Here is a 20,578-nt window from a genome sequence, read left to right as displayed (position 1 = left end):
GTGAAACCAAATCCCAATGAGAACCACTGATCTCAAGACTGGAGGGTTAGAAACAATCCATACCTTTGTCTTTACCTCCAGCTCCTGTTGGCAACTGGTGCTGGCTCTGATCAGGCACATTGCTACCGGGACCTGCATGAGAAGACTGAATGAACAGCACTGCTGGACAAGAACCTCAGCTAGATGGCAACATCCCAATTTGTATGTTGAGGATTATGTCCATCACACATAATTTTTGACCGGCACTCCCACTGCTGATACAACAGATCAGCAATGGCAGTTACAAATCCCAGTCAGTCACAGTTACCGGCAGCCACTCGACAGCAATTTTGCATGCAGTATTTTAGGCAACAGTAATGCAGCTCTCCCTCCCACACAACTCAGCCATGACTTACTCCATTCCTGAAAGCAAATCAATGGCAGAAGGAAAAGAAAAACTACGTATGCATCGCAAGTGGGGAACTAGGAAAGCTGATTCCACATGGAAGCAGTTGGTACTTATCTAGATATTTACCTTCTGAAGGTGGTGTATGCAGTATGGAGCCCAGTGTTTGCAAAGGTACCCTCAGTTCTTTACTCCTCCTATCTGCCGGCTTTTTCAATACCTTTTCTCTTGGTTTCTGGTAGTGCACTGAAAGCACAGAAAGGACAATGGGGTTTAGCTGTGATGTAAGGCAAGAATGACTTCTACCTCTGCCAAACCCAGTGTTTCTTAAAACTTACTTTTCCCCTTCCTCAGTTCCTTGTTGAAGTCCGCATGCTTGTGATCATATATAGTCTGGATGTTTGAAGCTGTGCGCCCATCAATGCCTCCATTTTGCAACACTGCCAGTGCATGGGCACCCAAGAGGTTATGAGACCTCTTGCATGGAAAAAATCTACATTCCCCATGCAGAAAGTGTCGACAAATATGAAGCTTGTTGCAGTTGTTTTGCTGGATGCAGGCATCATCCTTTCTGTTGTAAAACTGACAGACCTAGAAATAGGGAGGATAGATACAACATGAAATGGAAAAGCACATTAGAATCAGTAATTTTTTTTCTTTGTTCTATAGGCATGCAGCTTTAAGAGTGGAAAAACTGTGACTAAAACGCATGTGTTCATTGTGATTTCTTTAATTCGGACAGATTTCTTGAATGGAAGAGCAGGCATTTTCAGCTGACTCATGCATTTTGAGTTTTGAAGTTGTGCAGAGGTTTTTGTCCAAGAAAAAGAATAGTCAGTCCAACAAGAATGGGATGCCTAAGCAAGACAGTTGCATAACAAATGACTATTTCACAGTTACTCTATTTAAAAGAAAAAAATCAACAAAAAAACAAAACAAAAAAACCAAACAACAACAAACCAACCCAAAATCAAAACCATAACAAAGAACAAATGTCTCCATAAAAACATCCTGTGTCAAATGAGGCATTATCTCATGGAGCTGAAACTGCATTTGCACTTCCTACTTGTAAAGCTTATTCTGCATTGATGATTGGGGCATCTAAAAATGGTAAGAAGAATGATTTGAGATTAGAGTTACGTATGGAAAAAGCAACACACTTCTATATTCCTCTGCTCATGAAAAAAAAGAAAAAGAGACATGCAGTGAATTGGACCCAGGGAACAAATCACACGCCAAAAAAACTCCTTCATATTGCCCACCAAGCACCACAGCAACACTCCCGGCTCCTGCAGCATAGAGGAGCAGCCCATAACAAGAAAGTTGCTTTGAGGAAGACACATAGCTGTCCAGAGGCAGCTCCAGCATCACACCTGAACCATCACAAATCTCCTCCCAACCCCTCTTCCAAGCAACAGAGACAGTTTCTACGCTGTGCTGCAACTGAGTACATATGGATTTATGTATCAGCTAGGGAACTGGAGATTGCTGGGATGGCAGTGTTTAAAAGCCTGAAAAATCAGGCCAGTTTCAACTGCAAAACAACTCTGTATTGGATTCACACTTGTTAACAATAATACCCACTGCCAGAAGCGAGTTTCTCATCGCCATCAGTCAGTATCGTGTACAGAACAATTAGCCTTCACAAAGTTACTCTAAATTAGGTGGGAGCTTACAGAGCCACGTAAGTGATGTAATTTCAGCGAGGACTGACCGTTACTGTCCTTGACAGTTCTTAGCCTCTGAGGGAAGCAGAAACCAAAAGGGGTTGTCTTCTCTCTTCCCCATCTTCCCTCTGTCATTGTGGATGCTTTATGCTTTTCTACCCCTAACACACCAAAGAATGCTCTCATTTGCTTTAGACATCTTATTTTTGGGATCTGGACTTGTTCCAGTTTTGCTTGCTCTACTGCATTATTCTGCTTCCATCACACACCTCTCCTGCCTGCTCTGCAGGATTTTAGTTTTACCAGATATCTTGCAGATTTTACTTCTACATGTTTTCCTGCACCCCGTTTGTGCAACTCCATCACAATTTCCCATTTACCCCCTTGCAATTATGCCTATAATTTATATATTGAAGTTCAGCTGCATCACAAAATGATTTCAGTAGTGTTACAATCCGTTGGGTGCCCATGGCAAGGTGCTGGCAGCAGGGGTGACCTCTGTGAGAAGAAGCCTGGAGCTGGGAGCTGCCCCATGCCAGACACAGATGGCTCCAACAGACCCACTGCGGGACACAGCTGAGCCCATCAGCCAAGCTGTTGGCACCTCTGGGAAAACCTATTTAGGAAAGGGCAAAACACTGCCCAATAGTGAGGGAGGCGACAGGGAAAGTGTGAGAAACAGCCCTGCAGACACCAAGGTGAGAAGGAGGAAGGCAAGGAGGTGCTCCAGGTGCCTGAGCAGAGATTCCCCTGCAGGGCCACCCACAGCTGCTTCCCTTAGATTGTGTCCAGACCACTTTTGAGTATCTCCAAGGACGAGAGCTCCACAGCCCCTTTGGGCAGGGCCCAGTCACCCTCACAGTAAAAAAGCACCTCCTCTGTTTCAGTTTATGCCCATCACCTCTCGTCCTGGGTACCACTGAAAAGAGCCTGGCTCTGCCCTTTCCACACCCTCCCCTTCAGGTGTCTGTAAATACTGATGAGATTCCCCTGAGCCTTTACTTCTGCAAGCTACACAGACCCAGCTCTCTCAGCCCGTACCCACGTGAGAGGTGCTCCAGTCCCTTCATCATCTCAGTGGCACTTTGCCAAACTCCTCTTCCAGTAGCTCCATCACCCTCTGAATGAATTTTGGACCTATTTTCAGCTAATGTAGCAGGCCACCATGGAAGACATTAAATGAGGAGATACTGACTTCTGGCAACTCTAGGCAATTTACCCGCAGGCCTTGGTTGTGGAGGCCCATACGTCATCATCAGTGACAGCCACATAATGAGAGGACATACCATGCCATCAGCATGGACTGCCTTTAACAATACAACCTGTATGTACTGTTTGTAAGAGCTTGTTCCTATAGCATTGCATAAGAGCTTAATGCTCTCAGTGAACTTTGGTGTACCACCTAGAACATACAGATTTATATGGGTAGAAGATGAATAGCTTTGGGTTTTTTTTCAGAAAAATACTGTAAAGATGTGAAGAACAGTAAGGTGCTGAACCTCACCATGGATGGGAATTCTGCCCAGCAGGCCATGGTCCTCCCAGAGAGGTTTGATGCTATTCTTGTTGTGGGTTCCCACAACATCAGAAGGGACACGTAAGATTTCTTCTCATTATAACCTACAGTAGTAACCAGTTATTTATCTTACACATCATGTGCCTTTTTAGTGAGATCCAAAAGCACCAGCACCTGCCAATGTCAAGCGATTATTCACCTACTCCAGAATTTTGGGTAAGTCACCTCATTTTTCTCTCCTTCGTTTTCCCAGCTTTGCCCAAGGAGAATGCAGAAAGGCTTATCATCTACAGAGCACTCTAAGATCTATGTATCAAGAACATATGCAAGTGCTAGGTAATAACAAACAGTCTTGTGGGAGGTGCTTTGCAACTTCAGTCAATAAAGAACTCAAATCTTACACCACTGCCAAGGAATGGTCTTCCTCAGTTGAAGAACGTTTCTCTATTTTGGGGGCCTGATACCACCCGAAGTGTTACCCTCATCTAAAATATAGATGCCTCATACGAGTGCCTAACTAGCAAGACGAATATGTTAAGGCTTTAAAGATGCAAATTTTTTCTACCTCTCCAAGTGGAGATAACTGTTCAGGTTACTGAGCTGGAAACGAGCAGTTAGGCCAACATCCACCAGAGACAGAAAGTCAAGCACAAACTAAGGGCTGTGATATGAATTTATACAGCAGCCCCTTGGTTCAAAGGAGTAATATAGTTCCCTGATGTTTCTAGAAAAAAAACTTACAATCACTGCTTCCTTAACAGGTCTTTCCCCAACACATTTTTTCCCTCTTACCTTCAATATCCTCTCTTTTCTAAAACTTTCTCCTGCAGAAATACTGCTAATTAAAACCAGAAGCAGAGAGCACAGTTTTTCACACAGCCTGAAGCTAGTTTAAGAACTACCAAAAAAAGCATAAGACTTAAGTCAGACACTGGTTTTGGGCGCCAGAGCATAGGAATTGCTTTCGTGCTTGCATCTTCCTGCTCAAGAGTAGGAAAAAAAAGCAACTAAGATACAGCATCAGATAAAAGCTGAGAGAGTACTAAAAACATAAACATAGTGCGTAGAACATCCATTACACAAAATATTACTTTAGAGTAGTGGAGACACCAGCCACTTAAGCTACAAAGTGAAACTCCCAGAGATTTAAAGACACTGAATCTGGTTGAGAGTGATTTTGTAGAGCATCTAGAGGAAGATGCATTAAAAGATATAGTATGCAACAGAAAATTCTTACACGGGAGCATCAGAATAAAATACCAAACCAGAAGAAAGTGCTGTGTCAGCTAAACAGGGAATCCATTATTTAACTCCATCAAGAAAGCACACCGCCCCTTGCACTTGCCAAGAAAAAGGAAAAAAAAAAAAAGGGCAAGCCAGAGAAAAGGTGAGAGACGGTGTAAAACCTCCTGATTTTGCAATGCTATTGTGTTTTTCTTACCCTGCACCCCAGTTCAGGTCACAGAAGACCAAAGTTTCCTCTTGCTTGAGAGCTTCATATATGCCATTTGCCAGCACACACAAAGCCAGTCAGCATTTCTAAGCAGGAAACAGCCAAGCTGGCTATCACGTCACCCTCCCCAGCTCTCAGGTTTATGAATGGCCTGCACCAATCACTGTTTTCTGTTGTTTCTGCTATTTTAGCCATAATATGAGTTAAGGTGCTCAATCAGAGTAATTAATGATGCCTGCCAGTGGTGATGGCTGAATAGATCTATAGATAAAAGCTTAAGAGTAATACCAATCAATGATGGTTTCTACTATCTGCTCACTGCTAGGATTAATTAAACAAGAAACACTTATATTTTAGATGCAGCTGAGCAGGACAAAAATATTATTAATCCTCCCTGCTCATCACCACCATGCTCCTTGAATCTGCCACCATAACATATTTTAAAACACTACCAACAATAAAAAAGCATCTATTTTGTCAAAGCCCAGCACTGTCACAGAAGAGAATAAGAAAACAATAAAACTGTTATGCCAACAGATCTGTGGAGATCATAACCTCCAAAAGACCAGGGTAACAGGCAGTATTCTGGTAATTTCTTAACCAGGAACAGCTGTAGCCAGAACAGGATACTCTTGGCTTTGAAACAGCCATACCTTGAGGACACCATTGCCCTTATACACACATTCAGAACCAGAATGGATTGTTCAGCCAAATTTAACAAAATCGATGACTTGCATACAAACCGGACAAAGGTTGCATCGTAGAAAATTAGTGCCCAAGAACTCAGCGCACTTTGAAAGGGGCAGATTTTACACAAAACTGACTGCAGTCGTTTGGTCATTTTCTTATAGATTTTTCTCGCCTCCCTATTCCCCCAAGCACCAAAATATGCTTCCTAGTCTCCATCGTCTCTTGGAGAAGAGCCAACAAACTGGTTTTTGGTCAGGCCTTTTATCCCATAAAACACGTACAATTATTGTGATCTTTCACCTCTGCTTTGCCTGCCTCACCATCTGTAAATCTCTGGTGAAGCTGCTGACTTTTTTTTTGTTTGTTTGCTTGCTTGCTTTGAGTAACTTTATGGCTATCCTGTTGGGGTAACAGGAATGGCGTGCAAATCAGTGTGTTGTCCACTTCCTGCTGTCAGACCCCACCTCTTCTGCTGACAAGTCACAGATGACATGGCCTTATCCAGGTGCCAGCCTTCTGGTATTTACGTAAGCAAAGCACTCCTCAGTGTTTAACTTTTTTACTGCTGATAGTTTTTTTCAGTTGTACGATACCTAAAGCAGACTTTATGTATTCCATAACTGGTTAAACTGTAGGAATGTTCTTTTAGAGAAGAAATAGAGCTATTTTAGTAACCATCCTAAATCGTTTCAAGGACTTGGTAAGATAAGAAAGGATGTATGTTGCCTTGAGAACATGCTGGCCTAAGACAAGGATGCAATAAATACGGACATTGTCTGACAAACAGATGGTAGCAGGAAGATCATTAGTTCTAATAGCTAATTAAGCAGTTAGAATGTTTTGCAAACATGGAAAGTAAGCCAAAGGACAGATGAAGAAGATGAAGATTGAGGAAGAAACGACTCTCATTCAGGATGAGGACCACCAGAAGGCACAACTACACATGTCTAAAGGCTCATTATAATATGTAAATGAGTTCTTGGAAATGTAAAGTATATGCTAGTGTTTTCTTGATATTATATTGAATACATATACCTGTCATATAAATTTGGCTTAATGACAGCATTTGTTGTGCACAATAGGAGGAGCGATCCCCTGCGCACCCAGCGCTGCAATAAAGAATGCCTGCTTTCTAAAACTTTAAATTGAGTCTTAGAAAGTTTTATCTGCCAGTTTGCGGTAACAATAAGTACACGGCACTTTCACAACCCTGGCTCTATATTGTTTCTTCTGGTGCTTTCGCACAGAGCCATTCCCATTCATACTTCATCCAGACTAAACTTAATATTATTGTTACGTATCTTAACAGCTTCAGCTTGAAACTGAGATCAAAACTTCACATTCTCTTTGCCCTCTCCCATTCTTAATTAACAAAAGCTTCTCTTAAGAAATCAGTACAACTCACATCAGGGAGGAAGAAAGGGTCATTTTGGAGAAGCAGGACTCGCAGGTCATTCTCATCGAGGCAAGACAACTCATGGGACTTTAGAACTTTTTTGTTCTCAGCATTGGTGATGTCGTGTGAGTACTTGCAAGATCTGCAAGAAAATACACAGAAATATCAATGTTTACTTCTTCATTCAAGTTGATTTAAAGAAGAACCTCAGATAATGCGCAACTTGTGAAAACCCATAGAGAGAAAAGACAGTTTGGCAAAAGTTTCTGTGAACATTTAGATGGTCTCTGTAATTAGCTAGAGAACGGACCAAACAGCATAGTAACCCTGTGAAATACAGTAGCATTATTACCCCCATTTTAAACATCTATGTGGCCAGACCACTTCTAAGAAAGCTAGCAGCACAGACTTGAAGCCAAGTCAGTCTACGCCACGCTTTCTTCCCCTCCAGCAAGAAGCAAGTTAAGTCACACGATCTGAACAGCTGGAGGAAAAAACTCATTTTAGAGCAACACATCAACAACGGTGGAAGCTGCAACACCCTTGATTTTGTGAAGGAAAAAGACTGTTATCCCAGGGACGGCACGTAAAAAAAGATGCAAGAATCTGAGGGTGTAAAACAGAGATAATGAAGCTGAAAACAACACAATTTGTTATCTTTGCTGGCTGGGAAGTTAGAAAAAAAAAAAAAAAAAAAACCAAAAAAAGCCAAACCCAGTAACAAAGATACTGGTGCACTTACTAACCCAAGAGAAATGTCTGAAGTGAGTATGTATTAGAAAGAGAGATTGCAATTTTTTTTTGCATCTATTTTAAAAGATACTGCAAATCAATAATAAGAGGAAAACCATGGTCAACCTGTGCATTAGTTCAGTGCAGCAAAATATAGCTTCCTTACGCCCTGCTCTTCAAAAGCATGATTTGATACAGCCTTAAGTCTAGACGTACTCAACCAGTAAAAGTACCTGTTAATCTATCAGATTCAAGACTCTGTTCCCTTTATCCTTTTAGCCTCTAGTTAACTCCTGAAACTCTCCTCATGAAAGAGGAGACCCAATCTGACCCAATCCTTTTCTACAGACCCTTGTGTGGACATTTCACTGCTGAACCCCACTACCCGCTGCACACGTTGCTTTTTAAGCAAATAAAGAAGAATGTGAAACCTGAACAACTGAAGTGTGCCATCTTTGGTCTTGAGAAATGATTTTCTAAGGATAACTAGATTTTGTAGATACTCGACTAATGGCTACAAAGGTAGAGAGAAGGTAGAGAGCAACAGAGTATTCAAGGTGGGAGTCATCACTGGGAGTTCCTCCACAGTTCATTTCAGATTCCACCAACAGTCACACGCTGATCTACATCAATTAAGTACATATTTCTAAGTCAAAGCCTGAAACAGTCCACAAATACAGTGATAACTAATCAGCTGAGTTTAATAACACATTTAGAAAAAAAGCAATGAAAAGTTACTTGCCAGAAACAGCTTTAACTGGACTAGAATCCTGATTCCACTAAACAGGAAGACCCCAGTAACTTGCACAGACATTTTTTCTTCCTGAGATTCTAAAACAAGAAAGATGCAAGATCTGGAAGCAAGGCTAGATTTTACCTTATCAGTTAAAAAAATATTCTGTCTTGATCCATGTTGTCCACCTAGCAGTATTTCTGCCCCCATGTTGTCCACCTAGCGGTATTTCTGTCCCCCCTCAACTTTAATCAACCTCCCTGCCACGAAAGGCATACTCTTCGTTTTATTAAGTATTATCACATACAAAAGTGACTTAAAGTATGTAGTGCTATTGAGAGGGCAGAAGGGTTTATCGTTACAAAGGAAATCACCCCATTGCACATTTTAGTTCACACAGCATCATCCGTCGCCAAGTGCCTACATGTATGTATGTTAGAAATACAGGATATTTCTGACAGCGAATCACGCAGAAGCCTATTGCAAAGCGAGAAACGGTGAGAAAATCTCAGCATCCCAGTATTGTGCTGATATCATTCCGAGCCAGACCACGGCCTTTGCCCTCCACATTCTTCAGACCGGAGTGCACAGGGAAGTGTTTTTTGCTGGGGCAGAAGAGGAAGAATCTGGTGCGGTCTCAGCATATTATTAACACTGCAACAGTTCAAAGGGGGGGGGAGGGGTGGGTCTTAAACTGCAAATTCTCCCATCAGAGCTCACTGCTGCCATCGATTGTCACCGGTTTTCACTTCTGCATTGGTTTTTGGTTCCCTTTACCGTTATTTTTAAACCAAGGACCACCTCTGGCCAGCCTGTAATAGATTCATAGACTCATAGATTGGTCCAAGCCAGAAGGGACCTCCAAAGTTCATCTAGTCTGACCTTCCCGCAGTCAGCAGGGACACCCCCAACTAGACCAGGTTGCCCAGGGCCTCGTCGAGCTTCACCTTGAATATCTCAAGGGAAGGGGCCTCAACCACCTCCCTGGGCAACCTGTTCCAGTGCTCCACCACCCTCAGAGTAAAGAACTTTTTCCTAATATCCAATCTAAATCTTCCCTTCTCCAACTTAAAACCATTGCCCCTCCTCCTGTCACTGCAGGCCTTTGTAAACAGACCCCCCCCAGCCTTCCTGTAGGCCCCCCTCAGGTACTGGAAGGCCGCTATGAGGTCTCCCCGGAGCCTCCTTTTCTCCAGGCTGACCAACCCCAGCTCCCTCAGCCTGTCCTCATAGGAGAGGTGCTCCAGCCCCCTGATCATTTTGGTGGCCCTCCTCTGGACCCGCTCCACCAGGTCCATGTCCTTCCTATATTGAGGGCTCCAGACCTGCACACAGTACTCCAGGTGAGGTCTCACCAGAGCAGAGCAAAGTGGCAGAATCACCTCTCTGGATCTGCTGGCAACACTTCTTTTGATGCAGCCCAGGATGGGATTGGCCTTCTGGGCTGCGAGAGCACATTGCCTGCTCATGTCCAGCTTCTCGTCCATCAGCACCCCCAGGTCCCTTTCCTCAGGGCTGCTTTCTAATACCCCATCCCCCAGTCTGTATTTATACCGAGGATTGTTTCTTCCCAGGTGCAGGACCCTGCACTTGCTTTTGTTGAACCTCATGAGGTTCATCTGGGCCCACCTCTCCAGCCTGTCCAGGTCCCTCTGAATGACATCCCATCCCTCTGGTGTATCGACAACACCACACAGCTTGGTGTCATCTGCAAACTTGCTGATGGTGCTCTCAATCCCTTTGCAAACTTATAGCTAATAACTTATAAACTAATAGCTGCAAACTTACTTCATCCACGTGCCGGGAGGTGGGGGGGGTGTTGAGGGACGGGTGTGGCGGCCAAGCGGCTTTAAGACACAGAGACACACACAGACACACACACACACACACACACACACAATACCGACAAAGAAAACCCGGCTTTAGAAAACTGTAACCTATCACTTCGGGCTTTTACCCAAAACAGCCAGAATCGCAAACGGGCCCTTCGCGAGTAAGAAACACCCGGAAGGAGGCTGTGCCCGACCCCCGGCCGGTGGGAAGGGGGGGGGGGGGAGGGACGACACGACGGGAACGAGGCGGGGGACAGGGACGACACACGACGAGGACGGGGTGGGGGGGGACACACGCCGGGGACGAGGCTTCTCCTCCGGCGGGGAGCCGGGGCAGAAGGGTCCGAAGCGGCGCTTCCAGCGGAACCGGCGCTCCGAGGAGAAGCCCGGGGAAAGGGTCCGGTGTGTGTATGTGGGGGGGGGTGCTCCGCTCCCCTCCCCTTCCCTCCGCGGGGGGGGGGGGTACGGCCGGCCCGGCCCCCCAGCCCTCACCTGGAGCCCAGGCCGCACTTGCCCAAGAGGTGCCCCTTGCAGAGGTGCAGCCGCTCGCAGCCCCCGCACTCCTTGCGGGTGCAGACCCGCACGCCCGACACGGCCAGCACCGAGGGCTCGCCGCCGCACCGCACCACCAGGAACCGCTGGGGTCCCGCCGCCGACAGCGTCTCCTCCAGCTGCTGGGCCGACAGGCCGACGAGCTGCTGGAACTCCGGCAGCCCCAGCCGCCCCCCCTGGACGCACAGCGTCTTGGTGAGGAAGCAGCACACCGCCGGGTCGCTCATCGTGCCCCGCAACCCTCGTCGCCTCAGCCGGAACGGCGGGAATCGAAACTGGGGCGGGCTGGGCGGCGAGCGGCGCCTGAGGCGATGGGGAGAGGCGGGAAGCGGCGGGGGAGGGCGGGGGAGGTCCCTCGGCGGCTGAAGAACAGCCAGGAAGCAAATAGAAGCATAGAATCGTCGGGGTCGGGAGGGATCTTGAGGAGCATCAAGTCAAACCGTCAGCCTGGCGCTGCCAAGTTACCGCTAAACCGTGTCCCCAAGCACCACGTCTACGCCTCTTTTAAATACTTCCAGGGATGGTGATTCCGCCACGTCCCTGGGCAGCCTGTTCCAATGCCTGATAACCCCTGCGGTGAAGAATTTTTTTCCTAGTATCCATCCTAAACTTCCCCTGGTGCTACCGGAGGCCATTTCTTCTTGGTCCTGTCGCCTGTGACTTGGGAGAAGAGACCGACCCCCACCTGGCTACAGCCTCCTTTCAGGTTGTTGTAGAGAGCGATGAGGTCTCCCCTCAGCCTCCTTTTCTCCAGGCTGAACGCTTCTCTCAGCCTCTCCTCCCAGGACTTGCTCTTGACCTCTCTCCAGCTCCATTGCCATAATGCAAGAAGTGATCGAAAGAGGGGGGAGTTCTTTTTTCTTTTTCTTTTTCTTTTTTTTTTTTTTTTCAAATGCCAGATTCTTTGCTGTTTCTGATGTTTGGATTTGGACATGAGCTGCTGCTGGGATGAAATTCCATATATAGTATTGTTATTGGTACCTATATATCAAGTGTGGATGCCAGCTAGTCCCTCCCAGAATGTGTACGTAGAGCAGAGCACTAGCATCCTCTGAAGGAGTTCCTCACCTTCCTGCTAGCTTCTGCTCTCTCTACCTATACGTTACACTAACACAAACGTGGTACAGAGCGTTAAGCCTATTATGTAGGAGAAAAACTGAGCGTACATTAATAATTCCAGTATTTATGTAGCAATTCCATTACTTTTCTTTCTTTCACGTTGGCAGTCGGCTACAGATCAAGTCTGGTTTCATACCCCCTTATGAAACCACAAGCGACCCTGGTTCCTGTTAACGCTGAAGCAGAGCCTGGGAGGGTCTGCAGGGCTGGGGAGAAGCATGGCAAATACTGAATTGGAAAGGTGGGGAGAGGGCTGAGCGCTAAATCCATTTGAGATGAACTTTTCATACTCAAAACTCCTCGGCAATGCAAGCGTAAGAAACAGTTAAGTACCAGCCGCTCCCTCTGGATCAGGAAGTTAACCTCAAAAATAAAGTGAATGCCAGCCTGCGTTGCCTGGTGCTAATGCCCGATTTGAAAGGTATGTGAAACTGCACAGTCGCAGTCACGATCTCTGTTCACGTCATAGAAAGGGAACCACCTCAAAGAATGGGACCAAGGTGATACAGCCTGTGGTTTTGCTCTTTCTTTGCAGAAGGGAAGGTTATGGAAGGATCTTTTCATTGGGCATATTTCCCTCTTGCTGTGATACTTGAACAAATGAAGTAATTTTTAAAAAGCAATAGAAAGGAGAGGTAGAAGGAGGAGTTTTCTGCATCAGTTCTAGCTCTAGAAAAGTAAATTGATAGTTCGAGGCTGGTTTATGTTCTAGGTGTGCATACGTGCATTCTCAGATTGTCAGCAGGTTGTCAGGGATGATAAAACTCAGATCCACGCTCGATGTAGTTTCAAGACTGACAGATAAGGTAGAGAATGATTCAAACAGTGAGTCAGCAAGGTATTGCCAACTTGAAACGGTAAATAAATAATAATCAAGCGTCAGGAAAACCTTTCAGTCATTTGCTTGTATTTGTCTTCTGCTTTTCAGCCAGTTCCAGTGAAAACATGCATTTGTACATTAATCCACTTAGAAATCTGAACTATGTGAGCAGAGGAGCTATACTGGATAGCTTGTTGGAACAGTATTAACAGCATGGAGCAGGAAAGTAAAGTGAGGCACTGCGAGCAGAAAGAATCTGCCAATACAGCCTTGGCACGCGTGTTGTATTCTACACTTAAGTATGCTTAAGAAGGGGTTTGGATCAGTCCTGACTGAGAGCAAACAGAAATGCTACTGGATTTGTTCTGTTTGTTGGTATAATATTTTGCAAATACGAATGCCCCAGATATTTGACTTCCTTACCAGCTTCAAACCGAACCCATTTATGTGAAACGATACAACGGGTTGAGGCAGAAGGGATCACTCTATCAAGGAGTCCCAAATCGGTATTCTTTTCACATGACGGTGAACAATTCCAGCCCTATATATCAAGCCATTTGCTTAAAGTTAGAAACCACTGAAAAAGTGGCTGGGTTGATGTAACCTCTTGCTGCTGCTAAAAATGTAATCCCTGTACATCTTTCTCTCTGCTGTTTTCTAGTTCCGTCTGTAACTTCTCCTTGTTTACCTTGGCTCTGGCATTCACCTGACTCTCTAGTAAGCTGAAGCAGCTTTCAGAGATTGAAAGTGAAATATCAATTGGTACGAGCGAAGTATGAATGGAAATGGGTGTGTGTAAGCACCAGAAGAAACAGCAGAACAAAGGTGGGAAGAATGACCTGTGTTGGTGAGCAAAAACACAGTTTAAGGCAGTAAAATTGAGAAGTACGTTGTTTCTCTCAAACCAGAAAGACCTGCACTCTGTATCATAGACAACTTGTCTGCAGAAGACCCTACCATCATGCACATCACAAATGCCATTTCTTTTCCTATTAGTCCAACAGGAAGCAGACCACAGCCTCAGACACTCAAAATGAAGAAACACAGAAAATGGGCAAACTTGTTGCCTGAAGTGTGTGGAGGCAGAAGTAGCCAGACTGTGAAGCACAGGGATGCCACCATAGTAAGTGCTGGCTATTTTCATACCCATTTTCATACCCACTATTGGGCACAAAAGATCCGTCCAAGGCAGTTTACCACTGCCAGTGAGAAATAACTCCAGAGATGCCATAAGGGTGTGATAGTTGGTGCCCATCTTCCCTTGCATTGCACACAAGCGTGGGGGCTGGCCAGACCTGTTGGGCACACGCACCTCGCTGCTTGTGAGTATGGGGTTTGACAGTGTGAATGACGCTGAATAAATTGAATGAAGGTGAATGAAAGCGGGGGAACTGAGTGAAATGCATGCGTACCGAAATGCAGCTTCTGCAGCTTAACTGGAGGCAGATGGATCTTGATAAACAATTTTGCCTTGCCTGCCCAAACGCGCGATATACTGTTATGCTCAATCCTGTGGGACTGTGTGAACCCTTCTCTGCTGTGTGTGAAGAAGTGGCTATTCCTGCTCTAAATAGCCTGCACAGCCTGGCTTGCCTGGTAGCTCTGTCTGCATCAGCAGTTCTGTCCCTCTGGGGATGGCTAAAGTATGCAGAAACACCCTGGGAATGATGGTGCCAAACCGTTTCCCCTCTTTTCCAGTATGTGGCTCGTTCAGTTTCTCTCATCTTTGGTGCCATTCTACTTCTTGAGAACCCTCTTTCATGTCTCAGCTTTGGCTCACTCCCATGCAACCAACTATTATACTGGCTCTGGTTTCCCCAGGCTGTTTCAGATAGCATTTTGCAGAACGTGCTGGGACCTTTGCTTTCTCGTCCCTCCCCCATTTCTTGCACAACCTTCCCCAGGTTCTGTACTGTCTGCTTCATCAGCTGATGGCTGGGTATACATCTGCCTGAGGATTTCAACATAATTTTGAGGGTTTTGTTGTGTGGAGACTGTTAGGTTATGTGATAAAAGCCCATCTGATGGGAGGTAGGGCTCTCCTCTCACCTGAAAAGCCTGCCCCCCCCAACCACCCAATAAGTGAAATCAGTTCAGACCAGGTTTGTCCCCAGTGTGGGGACTGGGCTGGGGCTGACACTGGTTTCACTGTAAGTCGTAACCGTGACCCTGCACAGGTCCCTTCCTGGAGCGGGTTGGGGTGTGGGGCTGGCTGGGCAGGGACAGAGTAATTTAGGGGAGTATGTGTGTGACAGTCTGTACTGGTGCAAGGCTGCGCCTTGGGGACTTGTATGTCTGGGTGCCAGCAACTGGGGAGACTGGAATCCAGGGGCGGTGACTGGGCAGACTGTCTGAGCCCAGTTGCTGGAGAGATCCACATCCACAGATGTATGTTTACATCTGTGCAGCAAGATTGCAGATGACACCAAGCTGAGTCGTGTGGTTGACATTCCTGAGGGATGGGATGCCATCCAGAAGCACCTGGACATATGCGAGAAGCGGGCCCATGTTGACCCTACCTGGAGTAGTGTGTCCAGCTCTGGAGCCCTCAGCACAAGGAAGACATGGACCTGTTGGAGTGGGTATGGAGGAAGGCCATAAAAATGATCAGAGGTATGGAACACACTCCTGTGAGGGCAATCTGAGACAGTTGGGGTTATTCAGCCTGGAGAAGAGAAGGCTCTGGGGAGACTTTATTACAGCCTTTCAGTACTTAAAGGGGGCTTATAAGAAAGATGGGGACAAACTTTTTAGCAGGACCTGTTGGGATAGGACAAGGGGTAATGGTTTTAAACTAAAAGAGGGTAGATTTTGACTAGATATAAGGGAGAAATTTTTTATACTTGGGTGGAAAAACGCTGGCACACGTTGCCCAGAGAGGTGGTAGATGTGCCATTCCTGGAAACATTCAAGGAGAGGTTGGACGGGGCTCTGAGCAATCTGATCTAGTTGAAGATGTCCCTGCTCACTGCAGGGGAGATGGACTAGATCACCTTTAAAAGTCCCTTCCAACCCAAACTATTCTATGGTTCTATTATGTGTATATATATTCTCACTAGTGGGCTGTATGATATATATATACTCCTGACCAGAGGCCGTTGGTGCTGTCTACGTTCATGTGAGTGCTCTGAGTGTCTGTGATTTGTGTGACTGTCAATGTGTGTATGTCTGTATGTGGTGAGTGCATGTCCCCTGTGTGCATGTGCCTGCTGGGAATACGTTTTCAGCCTCGCTACTAGTTGGACCTGGGGACAGGGAACTGCAGCAGCCTCACCTTTCTCAGGCTGTTGCCTCTGGCATGAGATGTTTTCCTCTACCAGGAACAATTCCACTGGTTTTAGCTTCCAGAGATTACTGTAAAGGCTTTTGTTTCTGTGCGTTTGAAATCTGTGCTGGGGAAATGACTTTCCTTAAAACCAGAATGGCACCCTGACGTTTTACCTCATAACATGAATGTATTCCTAGCAGACCTTTTTTTTTTTTTTCTGAGAAGTTACTTCTCTACAGAGGAAAAATAAGCTCTGTACATAAGGCTGGCTGTGACAATATGTTAAAGCTGTACCAGCGTAGGGATTTTAAACAGAAATAGGCATATTGATATGAGTGCAGCATGAATGGAACCATGCATATGTCAAAGCACCAGAAGAGACAGCAGAATGTCCTGTACTGCCAATGAAGACCAGCGTTCCCAGGACACTGCTCCTGTGACTCTCCTGGGATGGACAATCCTGTCCAGTTTAACTCCACAGAATATGAGCTCCTATAGCAAGCCTCTGCTCTTCGTTCTCTTCATTAGAAAAAGGGTCTTTCCTGAAGCCCAAACTCTCTTTCCCCCTCTGTTCTTTAGCTCCCCAGTTGTCTTCCCTTAACCACAGCAAAGGAAACAATGGCTACAAAGACAGATTAGGAAGTCATCTAGGACAGTAGCTGGAAAGAACATGGAAGGCAGAACCTAATCCTGCTCATCCTGGCTGACATGGAAGCTCTCTTCCAAATACGCTTAAAGTGGTAAAGGTGGTTGTGACTTTGTAGGCAATTGCTGGTTTTCCTGCAGCTACATATCTATAAGGATATCAATAAATAAATATAAACACTTAATAACTCTTTATAAATAAATATGTCACTTGTGAGCTTCATGCAGTCACCCGCAGAGGTTTCAGAGAAATGTATTGTCATCCTGCTGCTCAGCTAGCTAAATGTATTCCATTACGTGGCATTTTCCATCTTCTTCAGAAGCATCAGCATATGGCAGCAACTAGACCTCAAGGTTACTGCAACCTGAGAGAAGTGAGGGGGCAAGGGTCACAGTGAGTGTACTTGGGGAACACCATGACAGAGGGGGCCCTCACACTTCCTCTGTAGAAGCAGCACAGTTTGGGGCTCAGCTCTAATGCCTGTAGGCAAGTGCAGGCAGCATGGGGAACAAACATGAGGAGCCAGAAGTCCATGCGTAGTTGCAGAATTGACTTAATTGGGATTACAGAGACATGGTGGGATGGCTCTCCTGACTGGAGCATTGCAGCCAGTGGATAGAGGCTTTTTGGAAAAGACAGGGTAGGAAGGCAAAGAGGAGGCTATACCCTTGCGGTACACCAACATGGAAGAACAGTTTGAAAATATGAAGGTTGAGAGCAGCCTTTTCTGCACTGTGGAGTTCAAGATCCTGAGAGAAGTGAGCAATACAAACAGCAGAATTACAATCCTGGACTTCCCAAGAGTAGTTTTTGGCTGTTTCAGGGACCTGCTTGGCAGAATTCCATGTGAAACTGCCCTGGAGGGCAAAGGAGCCCAGGAGAACCAGTTGATCATCAAGGACAACATCCTCAGAGTCCAAGAAGTCCAAGTCCATTACAGTGTGCAGAAAGTTGAGCAGGCATGGCAGAAGGCCAGCGTGGGTGAATATGGAGATCCAGACTGAGCCAAAACACAAAAATGAAGCACACGGAAGGTGGAAGCAGGGACAGAGGTTATTTGGGAGTAGTACAAGCATTTAGAAATGTGGTGATGAATGCCAATGCTCCTTAGCTGGAGCTGGAATTAGCAAGGGAGATGAAGGGCAGCAGGAGGGGTTTCTGTAAAGACATTGGTAGCAAAGGAAGGCCAAGAAGAGTGTGCACACAGTGATCAATGGGGAAGGAGACCTAGTGAAAAGTGGTATGGAAAAGGCTGTAGTTCACAATGTCCTTTTTTTTGCCTCAGTTTGCACTGGTAGGGTTTGCCCTAAGGTCTCCCAAGTCCCGAAGCCTCTTATCAGAGTCCATGGGCATGAAGCAGTACCCACAGCAGAGGAAGATAACATTAGGGATCACTTAACCCACTTGGACATACAGGACACTTGGACATACCCCCATGGACCGGAGCGGATGGGTCCAAGGGTGGTGAAGAAGCAGCCCAACATCATTGTGAGGCTGCTCTCTGTCCTCTTCAAAAGGTCATGGCAGTTAGTGGAGATTCCTGATCACTCAAGAAAGGCAAATACCACACCCATCTGCAAGAAGGTGGCAAGAAGGATGGTCCAAATCTATTGACCTCACCCACAGTCCCTGGGAAGGTTGTGGAGCAAATCCTCATAGAAGCCATTTCCAGGCACGAGAAGAGCAAGAAGGTAAGTGGGAGCAGTCTGCATGGATTTACCAAGGGCAAAGCACGCTGACCAACCTCATTTGCTTTCTCTGACAAGGTAACTGTCCCTGTGGACAAGGGGAAGCCAATGGATGATGTATACCTTGGCTTTAGCAAGGCCTTTGACATAGTCTCCCATAGTTTCCGTTTAAACAAATATGGGCTGGGTAAGGGGATGATAAGATGGGTAGGAACTTGGCTGGCCTACTAATGTCAGAGGTGTAAGCAGTGCAAAGTCTAACTGGCAGCCAGCTGGACTGCATGCCCGGCTTCTCAGCATCTTATTGTGTTAGTATTGAAATTTGTGCTCCCATATCTATTAAAAACTGCACCAATTGTTCTCAAGGACCAATTAGAATTAATAATATGTATTGGCCATCATCACTTATCCACTGATATGCCACTACTTTCTGGACAGGCAGGTCCAATTGCCTTCCGGACATCACTCTTTTTTTTGACTTCATGTCCTGCAATTCCTCCCTAAGTGGGAGAAAGGGATTATTCTCCCTTCAAAGAAGTAGAAACACAGCTCTTGCTTTAACTGTTATCTTGTTTCTGGAATGCTTCAGTCAGACGCAAGATAATGCCAGTAGGCTGACCTTGAATCGCGGCTCTGGGAATGCATAGGGCTCGTACTTTCCTCCATATTTCATTCCTCCGTTCTCAAGACTGTGTTTGCAAGTTTTTAAATTTGTTTCCCTTTGTTTTAATTTCTGTTCCCTGTTTCACAGGTCTTACTTTGTGATCTCCTCCCCGGGATTTCTGGTTTTGTTTTTCAGCTGGTGCATTGTCCCAGCCCATTTCATGGCTGTAGTTAGCAATGCCGTGCATTAATTCTACCCGTGTAGGAAGTTGCTTGGGAGCATTATTGCCCTGTTTATTATATTCAGTATCTCTTTTAATCTCTGCAACTAGATGGGGATTAAGGATTGCTGGGGCTCCTCTAATTAGTGGTTTTAACATTGCGGAATCTACTGTAGCAGATAGTGGAACATCGTGGCATCCTCATTCATGCATGGCTTGTATGCAAGCCACTTTTGTGATGGCTGTAGATAGCTTGCTCACATATTTCATGGGGATCATGGAGGGTTCACCCCACTCCATGGTGTTGATTCCACCAGCCCAGTAAGCTGCTCAGCTGGTGATAGAAGTATCTGTTGGGTCGAGTCCTAAATTCCCAAAAACTCCCAGACCCCAATAGCTGTTTGCTTCATCCCCACTCAACATTGTCGCTGCCACTTAAGCATACTTGCCACAAGTATTCAGTTTCAGTTTCACCTGCGTTTCTGTTTCTCTTGCAAATTTTTCAATTGAAACGTATCCCAGGGGATGGTTTGGGTAGTACCTCGCAGGTGACCACCCCACGGTCCCACAGTTATTTCTGTTTTAACAATGGGTCTGACTTCACATTCAGGAGGATTTGTGGGGAACAAAGGATCATCGTCTTCTGGCTCACTATCATCGGGATCAGTTCAAATGTCTCCATCCCAGTCTTCAGGGTATACTATTAGTTTCCTGATCTGTACAATGTCAGGGGGGCGGGGAGCCTGTATAAGTATAATTTTGACATTTTCTCCCAAGTTTTGTCTTTTTCCTTTTTTTTCCTGTAATTGTTTTTGCAGCTGTTCAAGACAGCAGTAACTCAGTTGCTTTCCTACTCTTTATTTCCTTCTCTAGGTCCTTCTTGCTATTTCTGTTATCCCTTTCTCAGTATGCAGCTTCTAAACAGATACCTAGCATCTTGCAGATAACTCCTTTCTCTTTTCCGTCCCTTGTGTAGTGCCTAATTACTTTTAAGTTCTCTTCAACGACTTTCCAATTGTGTCAATTGTCATGAGCCCATTCCTCTGAGAATCTGGGACTCGTATTCACTCCATGCCTCCACAAATAATCGGTGATACTGCTTGCCATCCTGCCTTTGTCAGGGATGGAGTGATTCACTTCACTTGTGAGAGAGAAGCAGCAAATTATTTATTGATATAAAACAGCAATTTAACAAACTTTGATAGTAAATATGTCAGTGTTTTAACAAGGTTCGACGGCAAGGTACACTTGGCTATT

At 45.6% G+C, this 20,578-nt stretch overlaps 1 protein-coding gene across 1 annotated transcript in view; it reads right to left on the bottom strand.

Annotated features, from left to right (window-relative positions):
* LOC141467173 (protein mono-ADP-ribosyltransferase PARP12-like) overlaps nucleotides 1-11,183 on the bottom strand; it is a 28,311-nt gene extending 17,128 nt beyond the window's left edge. The window contains exons 1-5 of the mRNA XM_074151559.1: nucleotides 10,897-11,183; nucleotides 7,117-7,249; nucleotides 724-976; nucleotides 482-631; nucleotides 64-132 (exon numbers count right to left, since the gene is read on the bottom strand). Coding sequence (XP_074007660.1) covers nucleotides 64-132; nucleotides 482-631; nucleotides 724-976; nucleotides 7,117-7,249; nucleotides 10,897-11,183 — 892 coding nt within the window. The remainder of the gene's footprint in view (nucleotides 1-63; nucleotides 133-481; nucleotides 632-723; nucleotides 977-7,116; nucleotides 7,250-10,896) is intronic.
* Between the last annotated feature and the right edge of the window lie 9,395 nt (nucleotides 11,184-20,578).

This window comes from Numenius arquata, chromosome 1 (genome assembly GCF_964106895.1).
Source record: "Numenius arquata chromosome 1, bNumArq3.hap1.1, whole genome shotgun sequence".
In the NCBI taxonomy this organism is placed as follows: domain Eukaryota; kingdom Metazoa; phylum Chordata; class Aves; order Charadriiformes; family Scolopacidae; genus Numenius; species Numenius arquata.
Note: the sequence above shows the minus strand (reverse complement) of the source record. Positions and strands in the feature narration are given on the sequence as shown.